The sequence below is a fragment of the Alosa pseudoharengus genome, unplaced genomic scaffold, assembly GCF_046254945.1.
Source record: "Alosa pseudoharengus isolate Yale_2024_CS ecotype anadromous, Long Island Sound unplaced genomic scaffold, YU_APseudo_1.1 YU_APseudo_1.1_scf_7, whole genome shotgun sequence".
Classification (NCBI taxonomy): Eukaryota; Metazoa; Chordata; class Actinopteri; order Clupeiformes; family Clupeidae; genus Alosa; species Alosa pseudoharengus.
In genome coordinates, this window is record NW_027468859.1 from 4,655,184 (window position 1) to 4,679,620 (window position 24,437).

The following is a 24,437-nucleotide window of genomic DNA, read 5'->3' on the forward strand; positions in this document are numbered from 1 at the left end:
AGCCAGAACAGATGAAACACATTTTAATTAAACGTAATCTACAAAGAGATCGTATCACACTGAAAGCTCATATTTTGTCACTAGCAAATAGCCTATATCGGTCCTTTGTCAAATACAGTTGCATTATCAGCCCTGATACTGTTCAGGAATTATTTATGCAAAAGTGGAACGTGCTTAATGTTTCATTCTCCCTCCTTTTCGGCACGAATGAAACAGCATGAGAGAGCATGAACCATATTGTTTCTCCCGTTTTGTATTTGCCAAATTTGACAACAGTCTACATTCAAATCATAGCCTACTTACAGGCTCGCAGGAACATATTTTTGACCAGGGGTGCTGAATAACAAAATAATCATGGATGTCCGACGATTTCTCCCCCAGCATATGATTCGAATTTAGACAGCTAAATACGCCATTTCACCGCCGTGTATGAGTAGGTCTAAGAGTGATAAGTTTTATAATGTCCTGGGCAGCCACATTCCACTGCAACTATGCGCAGCACTTGCCACTCCGACTCATCAATAAAAACTGCGCGCACACAGCAGTCCCATAGAAGCGCACTTGACTTTACATCATTAACCCATTTCAGTAGGTTATATAGCCAGAGAATGTCCGTAGACGGGCTCTGATATAGCCTAGTCTAAGGTAAATTTCTTTTCTGACTTTTTTCTCTTTATCGCCATGGCATTTAGAATAAAGAATAAAGTTCGCGAACCGTTTTGTTGCCAGCATAAAAACAAGCTTACCATCGGCCTATCCGCAAATTTTAAACACAAGGGATGAATTGAACGATGACGAAGTCGGACATATAGGCATAGGTCATATTGGGAAAAAAAGTTATACAATTTGGAACTCTAGCTTTTCCCCACCGCAGTCTTTTAATGCCATCTAATCATAACGTGCGCAGTCTGCGCCATACTTAAGCCCAAATCACACCCAAGATTCGCAACGAGATGAGCTTCATGCTTCATGCAACATTCTAAAACCTTGCAACTGTGACCAGACATGTGAATGCTTTGCGACGGCTTGTAATGATGTGCAACATCTAATTCACACTGCTGTAACCTCCTTTCTGTAACGGTTTCGTGTCATTGCGAATCTTTAAACAGACGATCTGACGGGAAGAATATTTAGAAGATTAAATACAACCCGAAACTAAAAAACAGACCAGGCCTCTACTGGAGACCGGCCTTTAACCCAAACCTGTAGCCACGCCAGGCGTTTAAAAGAGACAGGCGTCTCTTAGGGACTCGGCGATTATTTGAAGTTTTACGGTACATATAATACATATGTAGACATATTACTATAGTATTAGTATAGTAGTCTCCTGCTAGAAACCTATAGGCCACGTGAGCATAAACACACACACACACAGTAATCTGTAGCTCAGCCTCTTTATCATGATTGATTAGAGAAACCTTAGAGTCTAAAGACAAAAGATGAATCAGACGAGTCACATGTTACGGCACGGAACATCACACTTCTGAGACACAGCGGCCACACATTTCCAAGGTAACCTGAAGAACACACACACACACACACACACACACACACACACACACACACGGTATTACCTGAAGTAAAAGTTGCTGGAGAGATCAACATTTTGGAAGATCCGGACGTATCTGAGGTCATAAATAAAAATAGATCAAATGTTTAATGGCAATATTAATATATTCAATATATCTGTAAGTGTTAATAAATATCAATAAACCATCAAATTCAGTTCAACAAAATCAATTACTTGTGTACACACACACACACACACACACACCTGGCTTCGTCTGGGTGTGTGGCGCGCACAGAATCATTAGGGATGTAGATCATGTTGGTGTCCTCGATCTTATAGATTGAATGTCCGCCGATGTCTGCTACTTTCCTGCGCTTGGTGATCAACACAATGTAGTAGCCTTCCAGGAAACGCACAAACCCTGAAAAAACACACACACACACACACACCACATTAACAACTGATAGAGCAGCACATCAGAAAATAGAGAAAGTCTGGAGGTCGTCCAGAAAGTGTATTAATATGGCAAGTTGTTTTAACGTTTAGTCAGTGTAAGTAATTGCAATTCCATATTATCAACAATTGTTTTTTGACTAGTCACAATTCCAAGACAACATATTCAAAATGTCATTTTGACTTTTAGACATCCCGGTTAAAGAAATGTACAATTCACCTCCCACTAGTCACAATGTTGATAGCAAAAATGTAAATTTTCACTAGTAAAAATGTCAATTGATTTACCGGTGAACTGATATCAACAATTCCATTTTTACCAGTAGCAATGTTTGCTCCAATATTTCTTTTTCAGATACACTAGGAGAGGTGTCAAATTATTTGTGCTATAGGTAGGGGATTTCCAATGGTGGAAACAACTAGCAAGCATTTATAACATCCCTCCCAATATAACATAACATCCCTAAATCACTACCATATTTCCTGGACTATAAGTCGCCCCGGAGTACAAGTCACATCAGTCAAAAAATGTGACATGAACAGGGAAAAAACATATATAAGTCTCACCGCATTTATTTAGAAATGTATTTCACAAAATCCAAAACCAAAAACAGACAGAGAATATGTAGCCTAACTGGACTATTGAGGCAGGGCTCCAGACTAACTTTTTGCACTGGTTTCACTGGTGCGCCTAACTTTTTTTCTTAGGTGCACCAGCACAAAAGTTAGGTGCACCCAAATTTTCAACCACATCGCATTTAACACCGCAGCAGGTTCACTTTTCTTCCTTAATTACTGTCCTATATAGGTTATCCTATGACTTATGATTTACAATTCTACAAGAAAAGTAACTTAATGAAGTGTTGGTGCTTTAAGTGCTTCACTGAGCTGAAATTTAAACTTAAAACATCTCAAGATGAATTAAATAAAAATAACAGTGAGTAAATGAACAGTGCACATCTTTTAAGGGCTTCAAACTGCACATCTCATGGCTCAATGTCTTACATACTATCCTTCATGATCTTTAGGCCTTGGCTAAACCAGCTCGCCATGCTAGCATCTTCCAAAGAAATGTATTTGAGCACAATTTAAAGAGCTGTTCCAAGTAGCCTGGGGGATTTTTATGTGATTTTGCAATGATGATTGCAATTATCATTTGACAGCCCCACAATGCAATTTACTTTTTAATTTTAGTATTTTAAAATTTTCAATAAGAACATCACTATGGTTAATGCTGTAACGAAATGGTAGGCCTATTATTATAGGCTATTGCAATGACTTTTACCATGCTCGATCTAAATGTGTCCATTCAATTCACCGTACACAATGACCACAGTTATACATGCAGGGAATATTCAGGCTTTAAATGTAGCAGCGATATTCGGTTTGCGCCAAATACCGGATTAAATTGATTGATGCCATCAGAATGAGTTTACACAACGAATCGCGCGCAAAACGAATATTGCTGTTGAAAACCGGGTTACTCCCTGCATGTAACTGCGGTCAATGACGCACTCCTTTTCGGCGATATCTGTATCTGTCGTTCGGGAAGGCCTTGTATGCATTGTTCGCAATTTTAAGACGTCTTTTCATCTGCAATGACTCCTATAAATTTGGCGCAAGTGGCATTCCTGTATGTCGGGTTTACGTTCAAACTATTTTTCTGGTGAATAATTATTTCGGACTGAACTTGGTGAAGGGAAGTTTCACTAGGCCTATCGTAGGCAACGATAAACTTGATCATCATCTGGGGCTCGTCTGATCGGTTTGCTGCTGCCGCCGTAAGGCAGTGGGGAGAGGGGACATTTATCTCGGACTATGTGACCACATTGTAATGCAACTACATCCACTCTGTTTATCTGACGGGTCTCTGACCTCTCTCTCTCTCTCTCTCTGCAGCACACGCATTTTCAAATTTACACACAGGCACTGGGCCACGGCCAATCAGAGGGGAGGTCCCGCCCTTCACTATCTGTGATTTGCCCAAATATGTGTCTGTTATTGAACCAAAGGTAGAGTTTCAATGTGGACACTTTTTCCTCTCTCGAATAGCTGGTCGCACCAGTGCAACCTCCGATTTTTTTTAGTCGCACTTTTGAAAAATTAGGTCGCATATGCGACCAAATTGATTGCACTCTGGAGCCCTGTGAGGCCAAAATGATTGATGTTAATGAAGACGAAGGAGTGAAGGCAGCCAAGAGGAGGGCCACAAAAGATTCACTGAAAGAAAATGCTGATGTGGTACACCAAAATTTGGCTAAAATGTGGAGCATTTTACACACAAGCCAGCAGCAGATTAAATGCTCACGAGAGAAAAAGATGCGGTTTTAAAAGGACGTGCAGACCGAAACTGCAGCAAGCAGGTGATATTTAGAAATTTATTTAAAGGAACTGTATGTAAGAAATGTATTTCAATTAATCATAAAATGGCCCTGATATGTCACTAGACATTAAGAAATCATGTTCACTTCAAATACTTATATCACTGACAACAGTAGTCTGGCCAGGATATTGTCTTTTAAAAAAGTGAAGTTGCAGCCCTCAACTGATGTTGATGTTGTGTTTTGGCCTGATGCGCCACCCTCTACCTATCTACTAATCACAAAGTCAGTTGTGTTTCGGCATCCAGGTTGGCAACCTCGAGTCAGGGGGGTGGGGGAGGGGATACACCGCTCTACAGTATTTTGAAAGTGATTGCAGTACCAGTTTTGGCCACAATACTTACATATGGTTCCTTTAACAAAATCCAAGACCAAAAACTGACAAACTATGTTACTGGACACATAGTGGCCAAAAATATTGAGAATTCTACCGGGAATGTTAATGAAGACGATGGAGTGAATAGTGGCAAGCTGAGGCAAGCCAAAAGCTGCCAACGAGGGCCCGACGCTAATTGTATAGGAATTTACAAAAGATTCACTGAACAGAAATGCTGCTGTGGTACATGAAAATTTAGCTAAAAATGTGGAGAATGCAATGCAATCAAGCATTTTAGGCGACATGGAGGCACAAGCAGGCAGCAGTGCAAATTTTCGGGAGGCTACATCCCAGAACAAGAGAAAAAGATGCACGTTTTAAAAGAACATGCAGAGGAAGGAGTGAATGGCTGCCAGCTGAGGCGAGCCAGGCGATAAAGAAGGCTGCCAACGAAGGCCCGACGCTAATTTAAAGCAATTTACAAAAGATTCACTGAAAAAAAATGCTGATGTGGTACATGAAAAATTAGCTAAAGAGAATGCAACGTAATCAAGCATTTTGGACGACATATTGGCACAACCTGGCAGCAGTGCAAATGCTCGGCAGGCCACCTCCGGGAAAGCAAAAGATTTGAGATTCCGAGAGAAAAAAAGGTTGAAGAAGATTGCTCATAAGTTATTAAGTATTGTGCATAATAATAATAAAAGTCCTGCAACTCTAGCCATCATAATGCGAGAAATTCCCTCACACATTTTACAGCGCTGTCTGATAAGTTTAATTTAATAATGGAGTGGCCTGGATGCGGGACTATTGGCCCCATGCAGAGACACACACGTGCGCGCAGGACCTGTCTGTGTCTGTATCTGTGTCTTTTATTTAGGCTGCACAAAGCACAGCACCTTTATTTGGGGCAGGCTTGTATTTGAGACAGCTAGGCCTTTATTTCTTACGTGGTGCGTTTTATTGTGAGACATAGGCCTACTTTTCGTTTGGAGCGGCATAACGGTAGGCCAGGGATTCCCAAACTGTGGTACGTGTACCAGCAGTGGTACACAAGCTTCCACTAGGGGGTATGCGAGATGAAAAGGGCAATGTCGGAAAGGTGTTAAAAATGAACATTTTAAAATCTCAAGCATATGTTCTCTTTGTTATTTGAGTTTCATAATGTTGTTCTGCACACTGTTGTTTTGGTGTCAGAGCTCATAGACCACATAGCACATTTTGATTTTGTTATTTGTTATCATGTACAGTAGGGTGGATAATTAAACATGATGCCTGGAGTGCGTCAATAGAATGTGTTACGTTTTTATGTGTCGGATGGTGGGGGTAGGCTGGGAAAAAAGTTTGGGAACCACTGCGGTAGGCTATCAAAAGCAGATGTTCGATTTGGGATTAAATTTACGTTTGGACTGTTTGATTATATTGCTAAATAGCAGGACTGATGATCACCGAAATCTGTGGGGTATTTGATGGTTCACTATTAAGTTTCATGTAGTTGGAAAGAGTGTCAGGATTTCCATCAGCTTATTGCGAGATAAGGCATCCGCTTTCATTCATTCATGGAATGTGTGCTGTAATGGAAACCTTATTCCATATAGCCAAAGAGGTGTACGATAGCCTAAATTGTGTTTTTTTTTTTTTTTTTTTTAATTATGCATGATTTACTTTTTTATAAAATTCGTAGGCTGATGCCTGGCAGCAACAATTGTGTTCAAATGTACTGTACAGTAGGTTACTGCTTCAGCCTCTGGCAATCTCAGAAGGGGGCGGCAAGCGACTGGTAGCCTGAGAGCGACGTGTTGGAGACCCATGGTGCAGGACAATGACTTTTCATTGGCAACAATATTAAACCAACTAACAATATAAAATATTAAGAAGAGCTCTTTTATGAGTTATATTGAAACAAAATTATTACTGGCCTTTATTTGTCCGAATCTGAGGCCCCGCTATAAATAGAATTCCGGCCATAATTTGAGGATTTAGGTATGCATGTGTGTTTCAGGCATAGTGCAAGCACTAATCTCTGGCTGAAAGTGCACAGAACTTGTGCATTTGAGAGCGCTCTCTTGCGGCTGTAGACGGTAATGTTTCATGTAGGGTTCATGTCAGTTAATTTTCAATTTATTTAGTAAAAGGTGCAGAACATAAGACTAACATTTCGATGTCACATCTTCATCAGAGTCCTAGATCAATGTTCAATTATATTAGGGCTGAAACGATTCATCGAGTTACTCGAATAACTCGATTACAAAAATTACTTGAGGCAAAAACCCTGCCTCGAAGCCTCGTTAAATTCCTATGACGCGCACTATACGCGCAGGGATCTGATTGTTCCACACGGACCGTTGTTCAGGAAGCACACCACTAGCGCGTGAATCGTGATACATTCTGAATCATAGATTATGTCTATGTTCTGAATTAGCTGGCGCGATGGCGGAGTCAAGATGTCCATAAATGGCAGAGAATGTCTAAAGTTTTCAAGTAAAGTTTTGATATCATTACATACTCAAAAAGGAAAAGAACAAGCATCTGAACCAAAAACATGCACTCCATGCTGTTTCACCAAGCGTCAATAAAGTAGGCTATCTATCAATCTATCTAGCCTATCTATCATCTATCTACGTAGCCTATAGCCTACATTGATGTTGGCTGATTTTAATCACATACTGCATTTGTAGCGATGTCGTGTGCACACACACACACACACACAGGTTGCTGGGTTGCCATAGCAAATAGGCTCACCCCAGAAATTATTTTTTAGTAGCCTAATGGTAAAATTATTTGTTAGTAGCCTAATGGTAGGCTATTTTTTAGTAGCCTAATGGTAACATTATTTGTTAGTAGCCTAATGGTAAATGCTGCAGGTGTAGAAATCTACATAAAACAGATATTTACTTTGATGTCAAGTCTAGATTACAGCATGAAACTTGTTGTGCATATTAATACATTAAATTGCTTTCCCTCTTCTCCCTCCCAGCACTTCACAACATAGTATGGACAGCTTTGTTCGCCCAGCTAAGTCATGCACAAGAGGCTGCAATTTTACAGAGAGCATTTTGAACATTATTTAATTGTTGGCACTGGCACTTATAAACACTAAATGGGTAAATTGCAATAAATGGGATTAGTTTTGGAGCCAAATGTTGGAGTTAGAATAAATACCTCTGTGCTAATTTCTTAATCATTTTACAGCCATGTCATTTTCGTTATGCATTATTTTTTTTGGTTGTTTAAAAATGCAAAAAAAGAAATATCCGATTAATTGATTAATCGATCGATAAAGTGCTAGATTAATCGATTACAAAAAGAATCGATAGCTACAGCCCTAAATTATATATTTTTTCATATATAAGTCGCACCTGACTAAGTCGCAGGATCAGCCAAACTATGAAAAAAAAGTGTGACTTCTAGTCTGGAAAATACGGTACATTCCCTACTAGTCATTCCTACTGATTATATGTTAAACAACTTGCCATAAAATGTAACGATAATATTCAAATTCATATTCAAAAACATCAATTAAGTGACACTAACAAGGTAACTCAGGAACTTACACAAATAAATAAATAAATACACACTAACAAACACACACCACAGTCTTCCCAGTAACAGCAATGCACCTTCTTTGAAGGAACACGCCGACTTTTTGGGACTTTAGCTTATTCACAGTGATTTCCCTGAATGAAAACATAGTTCCAAGTATGTATGCTTACAAAATGGCTGTGTCTCATTTGACATTGTGATTTGTACACACTGTAACTATACAAATCACAGCATGTAAATAGGAAAACTGTAGTGTAGGCCACTTCGAGGCACTTGTGCTAAGCTAGGCTAGCGGTGGGTGCGTCAGACCGAGTAACTACACACACAGAGATGAGAAGGGTATGTATCGACTTATCGAACTCTGGTGAATAAGCTGAAGTCCCTTTAAGCTGAAGTTTTCCTTTAATACAACAGATACAGCTCCTCCAACACAGAGAAAAACAAACAGAAGAAAAACACAAGCTAGTGTTGTAAGGGTCTCTTTCTCTCTATCTCTCCCTGTGTGTGTGTTTTTACCCATCCCCCTGGTCTCCTCATGGGGATTACATAAGCCTCTGGCTCTGGGCTCTTGTCACTTCCATAAAGGCAGCCACTGCCAGGGCCGGAGCTCTCCTCTTACAGCTTGTGATGAGGCCGCTTTGTCTCTCAGGTGTGTCACAAAGACCTATTTGTGTCAGACACAGAGCATGGAGGGCCATCGAACCACCACACCTCCCAACACTACTTCAACTGCGCTGCTCAGGAAGGAATGGATATCTGATATTAATGAAACTGTGTATGTCATTATTCATTATAAGCACAACCACAAGCTAAGGATTGAGGATCACTTCAAGAACAACTTTGACCCCCGACGCATGTGGCAAGGCATCCAGGCAATCACAGATTACAAAACTACTAACTCCAACCCCCCTGTCACCGACACCTCCTTGCCTGATGAGCTGAACCACATCTATGGACACTTTGATAGGGACAACAAGGTGGAGGCCATCATCCCCTCACACTCTCCATCACCGATGTGTGTGCGGCACTGAGCAGGACTAATGCACGTATGGCTGTTGGTCCTGATGGTATCCCCGGACGTGTACTCAGGGTCTGTGCAGTGCAGCTGCGTGTCGGTGCCAAAACACTCCACTGCAACAAGCCTTAATGACTTCCGTCCAGTTGCACTCACCCCCATCATCATGAAATGCTTTGCGAGGCTGGTCCTGGACCATCACAAGACCTGGTTACCACCTTCACTGGACCCCTTCCAATTTGCCTACCATCAGAACAGGAGCACAGAGGATGCTATCTCTACGGCACTTCACTCTGCCCTGTTCCACCTTGACAATAGCAACACCTCTGTGAGAATGCTGTTTATTGACTTTAGTTCAGCATTCAACACCATCATCCCCTCCACCAAACTCAGTGAACTGGGCATCAATACCTCACTCTGTAACTGGATTCTACACTTCCTTACCAACAGACCTCAGTCGGTTAGGTTAGATTATCACACCTCCTCAACCATCACCCATACCACAGGGATGTGTGCTGAGCCCTCTCCTTTGCTCCCTCATCACCTCTGACTGAATCACTGTAAAAAAAAAAAAACACTGTGTTTACTTAAAAAAACAACACATTTCACTAGCACTAACTTTTTCACTAAATTTTTGAGTAATTTCAAATTGACAGTGAAGAACTCAAATAATCAAATAATGAAGAATTTTTGAGTTGCCAACCTACTGTAAGACCACTTTACTTACAATACTGAGTTGGCATTACTAGATATTAGATTCAAGTTAAAAGCACTCTATTTAACTTACATTTTTGAGTTGCTAACCTATTGAGTTGTTCACTGTACTCATAATAAATCAAATAAAGTTGGCATTACTAGATGTTTCAAGTTGGGAGCATTTGTTGATTTAACTTGATTATTTGAGTTCTTCACTGTCAAGTTGAAATTACTCAAAAAAGCTAGTGAAATTTTGATGATGAGATGGCCTACAGGGAGGAGTCCAGCACCTAACATTGTGGGGCACTGAAAACAACCTGGCTCTCAACACCAAGAAGACCAAAGAGGTCATTGTGGACTTCAGAAAGTTTAAAGCTAGCACACACACCCCCATTCTCATCAATGGGACACAGGTGGAGAGTGTCACCAGCTTCAAGTTTCTGGGTGTCCACATCTCTGAGGACCTCTCTTGGACCCTCAACACCTCTACCCTGATCAAGAAGGCTCACCAGCGTCTCTTCTTTCTGAGGAGACTAAGAAGGTCCATCTGTTTCCTTAGATCCTAGTATCGGTCTAGGTTTTTAGCAATCAGTTGAACAAAGTCGCAGCCAGTCAGTAGTCAAGTCAGAAATCTCAGAGAGCTTTATTCACGGCACCGGAGACCCACGTTGTGTTGCTACCAGACGCAGTCTGAGGTTCCAAAGAAAAGACACACTTCTTATAGGTCATTCATACAGCTTACATCTCCAAGTATGGTATGATAGTAATCAAGATGAGCACAGCACCTGTTTTGCCCAACATCATATAAAAGGATGTAACCCCCTAAAAACCCGACATCAGTGACGTGAAAGCGCCAACCCCCTTAGTAGGAGATGGCTGCCGGCTCAGGGCCCCTTCTATCTTAACAAACAAGCACTTAGTCCCAATCACCTTGAGGAAGAATGCCACTGATGCAAAACATCTTTCATCAACCCAATTTCTGTTCACCCATACACTTCTATGAATAACTCTACCATTGGTATGCTCAGGCCAATCCAAACTTTTCTCATCTGTTGTTCCTCGTTGGTGAAACACACTGCCAGTTCCTACAAGGGCAGGGCCATCCCTCTCCATTTTCAAAAAACTCCTGAAGACCCAGCTCTTTAGAGAACATCTCCTCATAGCACCACTTACTACAAGTCTTGTTGATCCTAGCACTTAGCACTTACCACTCGTCTTGAACTGACACTCAACTGTTTAAAAACAGCACTCACTGATAGACTTATTCTTACTGTACTCTACCGTTTTTAAATTGTCCTAAAATTGTTGAGAGAATTGCTTTAAAACTTAACTGTTACCATGTTGTTAGTCGCTTTGGTTAAAAATGCATCAGCCAAATGTAATGTAATATAATGTAATGTAATGTAATGTAATAACTTGTTCACAAACATAAGTAAAAGAACACATGAGCAAAGCATACAGCACACACATATATGGAGATGTCTTTAAGGCTAGAAATGTCTTACTACACTAGTGAACATATACCGCTGCACCATCAAGAGCATCCTCACCAACTGTGTCACAACTGTGGTATGGCAACTGCTATGCCTACGTCCGAAAAGCACTGCAGAGTGTAGTGAAAACTGCCCAATGCATCACCGGTTCCTCACTCCCCTCCATTGAGGCCATCCAGGGCAAGCGATGCTTGCGTAAGGCGTGCAGCATCATCAAAGACTCTCACTCCCTTCCAGGAGGCATTACAGGTCTCTCCGCACCCAAACCAGCAGGTTCAGAGGAAGCTTCTTTCCTGCAGCTGTCACCCTACTGAACTCTAGCACTGCATCCCGGTGACAATCAATCAACTAAGCCCATACTGCACATACACTTATTTTTACTACTCTTATAATGTTACTGTTTCAGCACTACAATGGTACTGTTACCACACTGCAGATAGCTATACATACTGTACACATCTTTCTATATATTTCATACTGAATTTCCATATTTATTCTGTTTTTCTTATAATATATACTGTTAATACACTGCATATATCTATATCTTTCTTACTACTATTATAATGTTACTGCTACTATATTGCACATATCTGTACATGTTGTTCATACATTGTTCATATTACATAGCCATATTTATTCTGCTCTTATAAGGTAACTGTTAATACATATATTTATATTTAATTTATATTACTCTAAACCAGTGTTTCCCAAAGTCTGGGTCGCAGGAGATTTTATTTCGGTCGCCAGCACAATTTATGTTGTGTTATAGGCCTAACTGATACCATTTGTTATTTGATACCAGAAAGCTAACAGTTTTCTATTAGGATGTAGTTTGTTAACTACCACAGTCACGGTTTTGTCATAAAAGCTCATGAAACTGGCGCATGAAACTGGAGGACGAACACATCGCAGGGGAGCCAGAGCATGGATATCTACCTCTCAAAATGAAACCGTTCTGTGGGGCGCCTGCCATGTACCTCGCAGTTGCAAACTGCAAGGGACATGAATCCGCCTATTTGCACGAACATTAATAGATACCAGCTCCTCAACTTTACCAATTAAAATCTAGTGACCGTGCTGTCAACTAAAGTAGACATCCATAGACCGGACATAAGGACATTCAATTTGTCTGTAGATAATTTTGATTGTAGATGCATCTTTAAAGTTAATAGCAATCTCCTCACATTCTTATTTCTGATTTAAAATGCACGACAGTGCATTTTATTAGGCTACAATTTAAATGGACATTTTAAACACTATTTCTCTCATTTTCTACCTCGCTAGTGTTGCACGGTGTATCGATACTAAAAAAGTATCACGATGCCTTCACGCAAAAAACGATACGATTTCCGACGTTTTTAGAATCGATACTTTATTAAAATTAACGTTCTGTGTCTGCCTGAACTGCTGCTCTCACTGCTCCTTGCACGCATCTAGGCAAGTGGGCGTGTCAAGCAGGCAGCTCTGAGTGAGTGCGCAGCCAACGTCAACATACAGTAGTTCTTTGCCGACCGTCCGCCTTGTGGATAAAACAAAAGGTGAAGTGAAATCTGCAACTATTTCGGATACATCGCGAATAGTGAAGGCAAGCCATCAGGTACACAGAGGCCCGTTTGTGAAATATGTTTCAAAGTCATTTAAAAGCAGTAGGCTACGCATGGAACTTTGCTAAACACCTCGCAGACATATCCCAACATTTTTGTTCAAAGAACGACAGGTTAACGAATATGCTATAGAAAACACGACTACATGGTTTGTGCCAAGTTCTTCTCTTCTGTTTTAGTCTAGCCTAAGTGAAACGAGTATGGTTCTCTGGGATAAAGCGAACCTTCCTTCATCAATTAATTTTGACGAGACATAACGAGCTGTAATCATACGGTACTAACGTGATGAAAGTGCAATGTTCACGCCAGAATAACATTACCATAACTTGTAAACAATCTATTTCATGTTCGGTCAGTACTACTGGTAATATTTGTCATGGCATGTAGATTGCAATTTGTTCAATAAGTATTGCCCAGATGTAGGATAGGCTACCCGAAATGCGCTAATTAAAGCCCACAGCATATAATACCACCAAAGCGTGTTGAGTCCTAATAATAATAGCGGGTTATTGTTACGTGGTAGCAAATCATGTTATCAAAGAAATAGACGTAGGCTAATGTAGGAATGCACACAGACATATTGCAACAGGTAATGGTGTAGGCCTATCTGACGAAGACCTGAATGGTTGGAACGTCGTACTGGCGCAAAGAAGACTATCCTCACATTTTTCCCTTTGCAACTGTCAAAGAAATCCCATGAACACGGGAAGGCCTACGGAAGCCTTTACTGTACATCAGATGGCCTAAAGATTAGGCCCCTCTGCATAGCATTCAGTGATTTGCATGCCTAATTTCAACACTGAGCTTGATCTAGCCTAGTTTGGCTATTTAAAGCTACTTTATTGGCAAAACACAACACAATGTAATGAACTATAACAAAAAATAAAGGACTTAATCACACAAAGTAGGCCTACTATTTTACTGACTATAAAAATAATAATTATGTAGGAAGTTTAGAACCCAGAATTGACCTGCACACTACAAAAGTGCACCGAATTCAACACAAATGACTCAATACACTTGGAGGAGGTATGAGTCCTTCTTTTCCAGATATCTTAGGATTTCGCCGTAGTATCGTTTCAGTATCGAGCATCGTGATATTTATGGCAGGTATCTAATCGAAGTCATAATTTTGGTATCGTGACAACACTATACCTCGCTAACTCCAAAGTAAAGGCGCATTCTTCCGGCTATTGCGCAAAAGCCTCTCATTCTGATATAACGACTATACAATATAATATAACACAACAATACAATATAATACAATATAACGACTTGACTTATTTGCTATTTACATCAGAATTGACGTCCACAGTGTCATGGACCCATTTGTCTGCAACGCAACGTAGCCTACATTTTTTTAGAAATACAGGAACAGCTTACTATGCTGACGAATGTGCAACATGCGAGAATTTCTCCAAACTTTCGGATGCACATTAAAACGTATCTTTTCAGTAGTCATTTCCAACTTTTCACGCTGATGGTGCTTAAAATGCAACACAACCGTGTTCAAAGCAGGATCTATAGCAATGTATGGTTGGGGGAGGCATAGAAAAGTTGAAGAACCTGTGGCCTAAAACAATTTTGGTGGTTGCAGGGTAGATTTGAAGTGAAATGGGTCGTGATGGTCTGTCATTTTTAAAAAGTGGGTCCCCAAAAAAAAAGTTTGGGAAACACTGCTCTAAACCACCTTCTGTAAACCAACTGAATACTACTGTCTACACGGCACTATATTTCTTGTCCTGTCTATGCACCACATGTTTACACTTTGTATATCACATTGCCCTTTTTTGCACTTCTGGGTAAAAGTAAGTATAAGTACTGTATAAATACTCTTTTGATCCCGTGAGGGAAATTTGGTCTCTGCATTTATCCCAATCCGTGAATTAGTGAAACACACTCAGCACACAGTGAACACATAGTAAGGTGAAGCACACACTAATCCCGACTCAGTGAGCTGCCTGCTACAGCGGCGCTAGGGGAGCAGTGAGGGGTTAGGTGTCTTGCTCAAGGGCACTTCAGCCGTTCCTACTGGTCGGGGTTCAAACCGGAAACCCTCCGGTTGCAAGTCCGAAGCCCTAACCAGTAGGCCACGGCTGCTCCATAGGGTAGACGGAAACTGCATTTCGTTGTCTTTGTACTTGTACTCTGCACAATGACAATAAAGTTGAATCTAATCTAATCTAATCTAATCAATAAACAGACGTGTGATGTGTGATGCATGAGAGAAAGAGAAAGAAAGAAAGAAAGAAAGAAAGAAAGACAGACAGAGAGAGAGAGAGAGAGAGAGAGAGAGAGAGCGAGAGAGAGAAATGAGTGAGAGAAAATACATTTAAGAAAAAACAGGGAAATAAACAGTTTATGTAATTGAAGGATATTACGCATTAGCTTAAATGACTAGACAGGGAACAACAACGATGGATATGACCCAAATTTTCAGTCACATATTAAGACATGCACACACGCACGCACACACACGTAATTTCCCCCACTAGGCACTAGTTGATACTGATGACAGATTTGTACAGATGACATGGGTCAAAGCCTTGCCCACAGGAAGAATTGTGTGTGTGCAGAAATAGGTGACACATTTGACACAGTACAGGGTGTACTTCTTCAGAGCTGAAGCTACAGCCGTTTCAGGGTCACTCACCAGACAGCTATTTTTGGTCATTATACAGTAAGGACTATGATCAAATATCCAAATGCCTAGAAGGTATAAATGAAACAACTAAATATTGTACTCGTAAATAATGTAATGTTGAGCTCTTTTGCCTTTTTAAACCAATCTTGCGGTTTTTCACCTAATACCTCGACAATTACTTTGATCTGTCATGGTAATTATGTTAAAAGCTCAGACCAGTCAGACACACGAGACATTTCACTATTTAACTGATCTATCTGGCTGAAGCGTTGTGCGAATTATAATTAGCTGGTTTATTGGATGGTTGAAATAAATATGTGGCAGTTTTACTTTTTTACTTTCTGACGCTGGAGCTTTCTACCTCTGAAACTGTATGTTTGTTGTTGGAGAACTTAAGAGACCATCCTTTGATTCTGGTGTCTTAACATCCCCATATTATCCAGACAGACCATTGTCAGAGAAGGTCATGGCCACAACAAAGGATCCCCAGACACGAACCATATATGTAAGAGATAATGTATAGAACGCCGGTCATTATTGGGAAAATAAGTCCCGACAGGGCGAACCGGACCCCGACGCGCAGCAGAGGGGTTTTGTTTCGCCCTGAAGGGACTTATTTTCCTAATAATGACCGGCGTTCTATACATTATCTCACTTATTACACAGCTATTTGCCAAAACGAAACAATAAACTCCCCACGATATGACTCTTTAGCCTACATAGCCTAGGCTATAGCCTATTGGTTACCGTATATTGTGGCATTTGCTGAGAAACAAATAGTTCATAACAACACACGCTGAACTTGAATCAAACATTCTTTAGAACACAGCTGATCAACCATCTGCTTTTCACTTTTGAATGAAGTTCCAGTAGTTGCGGAGTGATATGAAAGACCTGAATTAGAAGCACAAACTCAAATTTCTGAATTTTTTTTTTCAGAGGTCCTCTAGTCGAAAATAATGACCGCTAGAACTTGAAATCCCATTGATGTCAATGGAGCGTTCTACTTGCATTGTGAAGAGCCGTTAAATAAATATATATATATTATGACGTATTATGTCATCTACAGGTTTTGAGGTCATGAATTAATGTGTGAATTAATGTGTGCGTTATATAACCCGACACAATACTATGGGAGCTCACCCTCTGTTATGCACTGAAAGCAGTCAGCGGAGCAGGTTATTACTCAATTTACTCTCCAATGTGACTATCATTAGGTAGTCGGATAAGTAGGTCATAGCAAATAAAAGATGAGATGTTTTCACTGTGGTGATTCATATACTCACACATACAAACACACACAATAAGTTAAGTAACACACTGCATCAGAGGCTGTCAAAGTTCATGTATTTCGAAATGTACGAATGTGTGTGTGTGTGTGTGTGTATCAATGCATCAACCTAATATGAAAAGATGCATCAACTGAACAACCCTTCCTAGCCTTCCTCATTCCACAGTCAATGTTTGTCCATTCTGTACAGTATGACAGTATGTATATGACAGTTACTAATAAAGTGTTTTGGCATTTGTGACTTCATGGAAATGAACCAGAATAAATGGTACCAGAGATTAATGGAAATGTGTGAAATTTAATCATTTAACTGAATTGTCATTTAATTTAAACAGACCCTATCTAATCGAATCAAATCAGCGCAAATGTTGAAGTATTGTAAAAAATCGAATCGCTGGCTTAAAGAATCAATGTCGTATTGGATTTTGATGGAATTTGTGATTTCCTTCCCTAGACGAGACCCTCTCCCACTCTCTCCTCTCGCTGTGCTCGACCTTGTGACAAACACTCAGGTGAGAGGGCAGTAGAAGCTTACAGGAGACTCACTGGGAAAACTGAACTAATCAAACACATAAGGAGAAGAAAATGAAATAGGAAAGGATGGATGCAGATGGAACAGTTGATGAAAAGACACACAGAGATACACACACACACTAACAAACACACAGACACACACACACACAAACAAACTCACAGACACACAAACAAACTCACACACACACACACACACAGACACAGACACAGACACAGACACAGACACAGACACAGACACAGACACACACACACACACAAACAAACTCACAGACACACACACACAAACAAACTCACACACACACAGACACACACACAAACAAACTCACACACACACAGACACAGACACAGACACACACACACACACACACACACACACAGACACACACAGACACACACACACACACACACACACACTGAGAGCATGTTAATACCAGGCTGCTCTTCATTATGAACCGGTGAATCAGTATGCAAAGAGTGATGCGGAACCTTACAATGCTTCCATATGATGTGTGTTGATTAGACACGTTTGTGCATCAAACTGATTTTAAGACTAATGCCTCTCCTTGTACACTTGCATAATGTTAATCCAGATAATTACTGCCAAATTATTAAACAATAGACTACATTATTGTAAACAGCTTTGCTTGTTTAGCACTAGAGGCACCAATAACACCTACTCCTCGCATACACACACTTTGATCTCTCTTTCTCTCCATCTCCCTCAACTACTCCTACTCTCTCACTTGCTTTCTCACACACACACACACACAGCTCAGCTGTCTTACCCACGAGGCCGAATGCCGAGACAGCACGAGAGAGTCCTGAGGAGCCCTTCTGGCCCATCTTGGTCCGGTTCCCCAGATCCAGCCGCCCCAGCAGCTCACGCACCTCCTGCTGGCTGTAGACATGCTGCGCGCGCACACACACACACGCGCGCGCGCGCACGCGCACACACACACACACACACACACACACACACACACACACACACACACACACACACACACACACACACACACACACACACACACACACACACACACACACACACACACACACACACACACACACACACACACACACACACACACACACACACACACACACACACACACACACACACACACACACACACACACACACACACAAAAGAGTCCAATATTAAAACAGTACATATATACATTTATTATTCTATATACATTATTTGCCTTCTTTTTTGTTTTATGTTGTTTTGGTGTGCTATGTCTAAGCACTTCATATTGCTACTCTGCACGAAAGGTGCTAGACAAATTAAAATGGATTGATTAATAGATTGATCTTTGCTTTTGTCACCTAATTGCTACTTCCATATCCATCGTGTCTTTAGAGTGGCTGTGTTATCTCTGTATATCCCTGACATCCTACACAGTCACACACACTCCTCCATCCACAGCTAGTTAGCTTTTCCCTCTGTCTGAAAATCACAAAACAAAATCACAAACAAACCCACTTAAACCCTAGTCTTCATTTATTCTGTCTCACCTTGACACACATTCCGTAGCATTGATTATTCAACACATGGTGTGAGGATACTCACTCACACCCCCCCCACACACACACAGCTAGTTAGCTTTTCCCTCTGTCTGGAAATCACGAGCAAACACATTTAAACCCTAGTCTTCATTTATTCTCTCACCTTGACACACATTCCGTAGCATTGATGGCTCATCACAGTAAGTGTTAATCATAAGAGCAGAAAGGAGTACATGGCATGAGCCCTTCTCTTCTCTGTGACACGCTAAACATAGATGAGGAAGGACATCAGATTTAACCAGTGGGAGCACTGATGATGTGTTTAGTTGAATATTTGACTGATCTACAGCTGTTAAATGAATCGGTTTAGTTGTGCTTGTGGTTGTGTGCTGTATACAGCAATGCACTTCTGCAGGTTCCCACTTAAGTAGACAGCTTAGGATGTAAAAGAATTCCCTTCCATCTATTTTATACTTTCTAATTTCATGGTGCTCTTCACCATTCACACTTCCACCATTTATAAAGGCTGTTTGCTGACTGTGGTGTTTAGGAGGTGGCGTTTAGTTCACACAATGCTTTTGCTAGCTTACCAAATCGCTGACGATTTTTAATCTCTTCTCTCTTTTATACTACTTTCTAATAACAAGAATGCAACTTGTACCTTGATATTAGACTGAGGTTAAATGACTTAGGCCCTATCCACCCCCAACACACACACACATACCACTTTCAGAGTAGTCTCTAGAATCTTACCTTGTCGTCGATGATGACCAGGTCTCGCGGCTCTGTCCGGTCGATCTTAAGCACACGGTGGCTGGTCTGGGCTTGGTTACTACCCACGAGGAAGTACCTCTGGCCAAGAGGGAGTAAAGAGAGATCAGAAAAGACGAGAGAGATAGAGAGACAACACAATACCTTGTCAGGCGAACTCACTCATCAGGCTAACTGACAAGGATACAAGGCTACCATGGACACTTACAGAAATAAGGCCAGTGTTAGAACAACACTTCTTTTTGGACCCAGCTCTTGAAAAAAGGCATAATCCAACCTTGGTCATTTCACACCTGTAATACCAGGTGCGTTAGCCTGACAAGCCAGACCCACATTAAAATGTAGGGTCTGTGCACTCACCGTTCGCAGTGCTCAGTCCGAGGGGCGGGATAATCCCTCTGCAAGCAATAGGACAGCGCCATGCAATAGGACAGTCCCATGCATTTTCCCACCAGCGGAGCTAGTTGGCTAGTTCAAACTTTTGCCAACTTAAAAAACAAGCTTAACTCGTGTCACACTGTTAGCCAAAAGCAACATCCATCTTCTTTGTTTTCAAGTAGCCGTTGCAACTCTGCCATCAATCATTATGTTAAGCCCGCCTAACGACTCTATACACGATTTGATTGGCCTGATAGAAGATTTTTCGAGCTCACAAGCCAACGGAGAGTTGCTAGACTAGCCCTGGAAGCAAATGTAATTTGCTGCCGCTAGGGTGCGTCTAGATTTCTAGGCTACAGGTGCGTAGTCTCACACACACAATCTGCAATTGAGATCCAATCTCTCCGACCACATTCATAGGTGGTTTAGAACAGATTTGGTTGGACAGTGTTTGTAATGTGAAAGGACATGTGTCGTGAGTTACATTTGAGGCTGCCTGCTCAGTGCTGATATTCCCTTCATAGCATGCATCAGTGGCTCATGTTAAAGCCCAACACTACAAACCTTACTTAGCAAATGAATATGTACAATATTAAAATTATCTGATCAAATCCCCTGTCTCGTGAGTTGACATTTTAGGCTGCGATGAATCAAACTAAGAGATAGGCCTTAATTGGATACCAGCACCTTGCCCTTTGTATAGATTTCAATATGTGTATTTCCGGTTATGGATACCATTTTGAAGCCTTTATGGTGAAGCTGAGTTTTATTGTTGCTATAGCCTAGACAAAGGCTGCTCTCAGTTGCACCAATTCTTGCAGGCTTAGGTAAAATGACAGCAATTAAAGCAACACCAAAGATTTTTTTATACCTTAAAATAATGTTTCCAAAATCGTTTCAGTGGTTCATCAACTCGTAACAGGGTGAACGGCAATTCTGCATTCGCTTCGCGGCCCTCTATCGGCTATAACCGCACTATGTAAGTTTGCCAGATCGGGTAGCGGATCTGTAGTTCGATGGAATGAGACATAAGAAACTACAAATTTGACTTGCATCTGATGTCGCAATACATCGTACTTTTATAAGTCATGCAAAATATTCTACCTTGTCTGTGGACATCGTTATTTGCAAAGCCGGTGCTGGATAAACAAATAGCGTGCGTGCGACAGAGGGAAAGTTCTTTGGTGTTGCTTTAAAATGGAGAAAACTTGAGAAACATGGGATTTTTTGCCCTGGCATCAAAAGTGAAGAAAAGTCTGGTGCTGCAGCATACAGACTACAGCATATGCAGCATGCACTAATGTAAGTAGTCTTACAGACCTCGCTCACGAAAGAAGGATGAGACTTTAAAATGGGCAGCCATTATTGGTAACCCAGATTCAGATGTGTCTGTGCGTGTGTGAGAGAGCGAGAGACAGAGAGAGAAAGGGAGGTAGGAGGTGAGAGGAAATAAAAAGGAGTGTGTGTGTGTGTGTGTGTGTACGGCTGGGTGGATCTGTCAGGCATAAGGACAGACTTGAGGCAGAATAAGAGTCCTCAGAGGGAACAGGACACTCTGCAGTGTTCCAGACCCCTATGGTGCAAATCAACCTGAGGCTGAATTTCTCTCTCTCACACACACACACACACACACTTTTATATTTTTTTGATTTCCTCTCTCTTTCTACCACTCCTGCGCACGCACACACACACACAGTCTTGAGAGCCTATCCTCTTTTTGTACACTACAATACCTAGAGAACACGTGCAGTTCAGACTCTGAAGCCCAGACTGGTCACCACCACAAGAAACTCCCCCAGATGGGGGCCCTGGGCCTCCACAATACGACCTCCCGCCAGTGCCCATTACATCCCACCGGGAGGACACAAGCCTTTGTCCGTCTATCAGGCCATATCAGGAGATACTTCAGACTGGCCTAAGAAGGCTGCTGAACCCATAAATGGCCAAAAGCCAAGCGAGCTGAAATAGATTTGGTTTATTTGCATCAGGGACCATATATAAAATACATTAATCTCATGAGTGAGAAGATACTTCATATCAGATTATAGCTTTAAGATCATTTCCATCTGCAGTCCATGCGGAAAAGAAAAAACGCTGTCTTTTTCCTCACGGGTCTGCAAATCCACTTACAAAGGTCTGTTCACACCAATAACGATAATGATAACTATAAACAAATATTGTTGTCGTTAATGTGAATGATCTCGTTCACAGATAAACTATAACGATAGGAGAGAAGGAGAGACTTTACTTATCGTTGGTCAGTGTGGACGCTTTTATCGTTATGGTTAGTTATCGTTCTTGGTGTGAAGACTGTACTCAGCTTTGACAATATTATTCAATGTCTGTGCAGCAATGTTTTGCCTCTGAGCTGAAAACACAAAATCACGAAATCTGAGCAGGTACAAAATTCAGAAAATCATGAGTTCCTGCTATTACTACAGAACCTTAGATCGTTTTTTAAAAAACACCAAAACACCGTAATAAATGTCAGTGGGTGTTGTAGCCAGTTAGAAGATGGGCTGAGAGTAAAACGTTGGTATCTCAACCTCTGTCCATCTAAGGCAGTGGTGTCAAACTCCCGACCAATGGGCCAAATCTGGCCCACAACTTGGTTGATTTATATTTGTAATGAGATTCGGCCCACATTTCAATTTTGCGTTTTGTTTGCTGTAAGTCAAATTTGTTGTAGAAAAGGGAAATGCTGACCAGAGGCATTGTCAGTTTCAAGAAAAGTAGACAATGTGAATCATTCTTCATCATTATGTGTTTTAGGCACCGTTTCTGAATGACTGAAAGTTAACTTATGCTACAGTGTGTGAATATGTGAAATGTCAGTGTCAAATACAATGCAGAGCGTAAAAAAGATGCACAGGTGTGCCCAAAAGCAAGCGTTATGAATTAACTTGCCTGCACATTCGGCGAATGCCACTTGACTATCTCTCCTGTAGAACGGTCACTCAGTTCTATACAAGCAGTCCTTATTGCTGCACTAACATGTCCTTGTCACACTGTACCTTGATTGTTCATTGTTTACCTTGATTGAAGGGTCAGCTAAATGACTAAATGTAAATGACAATGCGCAACTAGCTATTTAAGCTAAGAGGTTTTCATGGCCATTTTGAGTTACAAAGGATTCACTCTGTGTAGAATAAGCCTAGGCCTAAGAATGAACACCCCTATTACAGCCCATAATGTGTGCATTTCTTCTTTAGCAACCATAAGTCAGTGTGCCTTGGCATTTCAGATAGACCTTTGGTATGCCTTAGCCCCAAAAATGTTGAGAAAAGCTGCTCTACATTGTACTCTTCATTACATGAGTACAACAGTATATTTTAAAACAATCATCAGTGGAGGCAAAAAGTTGACACTCACTGGTAAACATCATCACTCTTTTTAACGTTTGACATAACTGCTGATAGGCATTGTGTAACCACCGATTCCTGATAGCATAACTTATCATTCACAACTATTCATGATGTAGTGACCATTTTGGTATAAAGACAAGCTAAAGACTAGGCCAAGACATCATTAAAGTTTAAAACACTTACTTTGATTAAAAAGAATGTCGGTCAGTTTGCTATGCCTTGACCAAGTCACTCCCCCACAAACCCACAAATCAATGCTCAGCAACAGCCTATGACAACCTACTGAAGTGTGCCTCACTGACAGAACATCCTCTTCATCCCTCTGAATTACAAATCATCTGAATATACCTAGAAATGTTACTATATAGACTGCCTAATGTCCATCCATGTCCAGCATCCTACAGTAGGATTCCTACTTAACTTAACTCATTTGGCTGGTCGTCAATAAGGTATACCAGGAATAGAAATACCAACATTGTTTTGATTGAGAGGGCATGAGAAGTTATATGACGAGAAAACGTGTCATCTACAAAAGCAAAAGAGGGGGAACTGTCGTCGTATTGAAGACCAGACAGTTGGGCAAATACCTACCGCTCTTGTCTCGTAGAGGACTAGTCTCTGCAACCCACTGATAACAGCCGCAGTCACAGGCATGGTGACTAGAGAGGAAAATTAAAAGTCAGTAATGAACCATTCGTAGAGACATTTTGAGATGATGGAAGATCATGTGCATTATCATGTCTACTGACTCGCCGTAGGCTATATAGCATTCCCGACAGATATCTTGCGACAGCCGATATGCTTAATAAAGTAAGAATTAATGGTTCAACATGTAAATGAATCAAAGGGTAGCTTGTTTTGCCTAATAAATCAGCTAAATAAATGAGAAGACGGTCTTTGCTGATAAGCTAGCCCACTGTCAGCTAGCGAC

General features: G+C 41.0%; 1 protein-coding gene across 3 annotated transcripts in view; it reads right to left on the reverse strand.

Moving 5' to 3' along the window:
• fig4a (FIG4 phosphoinositide 5-phosphatase a) overlaps window positions 1-24,437 on the reverse strand; it is a 96,133-nt gene that overhangs the window by 71,508 nt on the left and 188 nt on the right. For 2 of the 3 annotated variants that reach the window (XM_076273412.1, XM_076273414.1), the window contains exons 2-6: window positions 24,098-24,165; window positions 19,746-19,844; window positions 18,266-18,389; window positions 1,775-1,931; window positions 1,575-1,625 (exon numbers count right to left, since the gene is read on the reverse strand). In XM_076273412.1, coding sequence (XP_076129527.1) covers window positions 1,575-1,625; window positions 1,775-1,931; window positions 18,266-18,389; window positions 19,746-19,844; window positions 24,098-24,160 — 494 coding nt within the window. In that variant the 5' untranslated portion in view covers window positions 24,161-24,165. Of the gene's footprint in view, window positions 1-1,574; window positions 1,626-1,774; window positions 1,932-18,265; window positions 18,390-18,812; window positions 18,934-19,745; window positions 19,845-24,097; window positions 24,166-24,437 lie in introns of those variants that run through there. The other variant, XM_076273413.1, reaches the window with a different exon arrangement.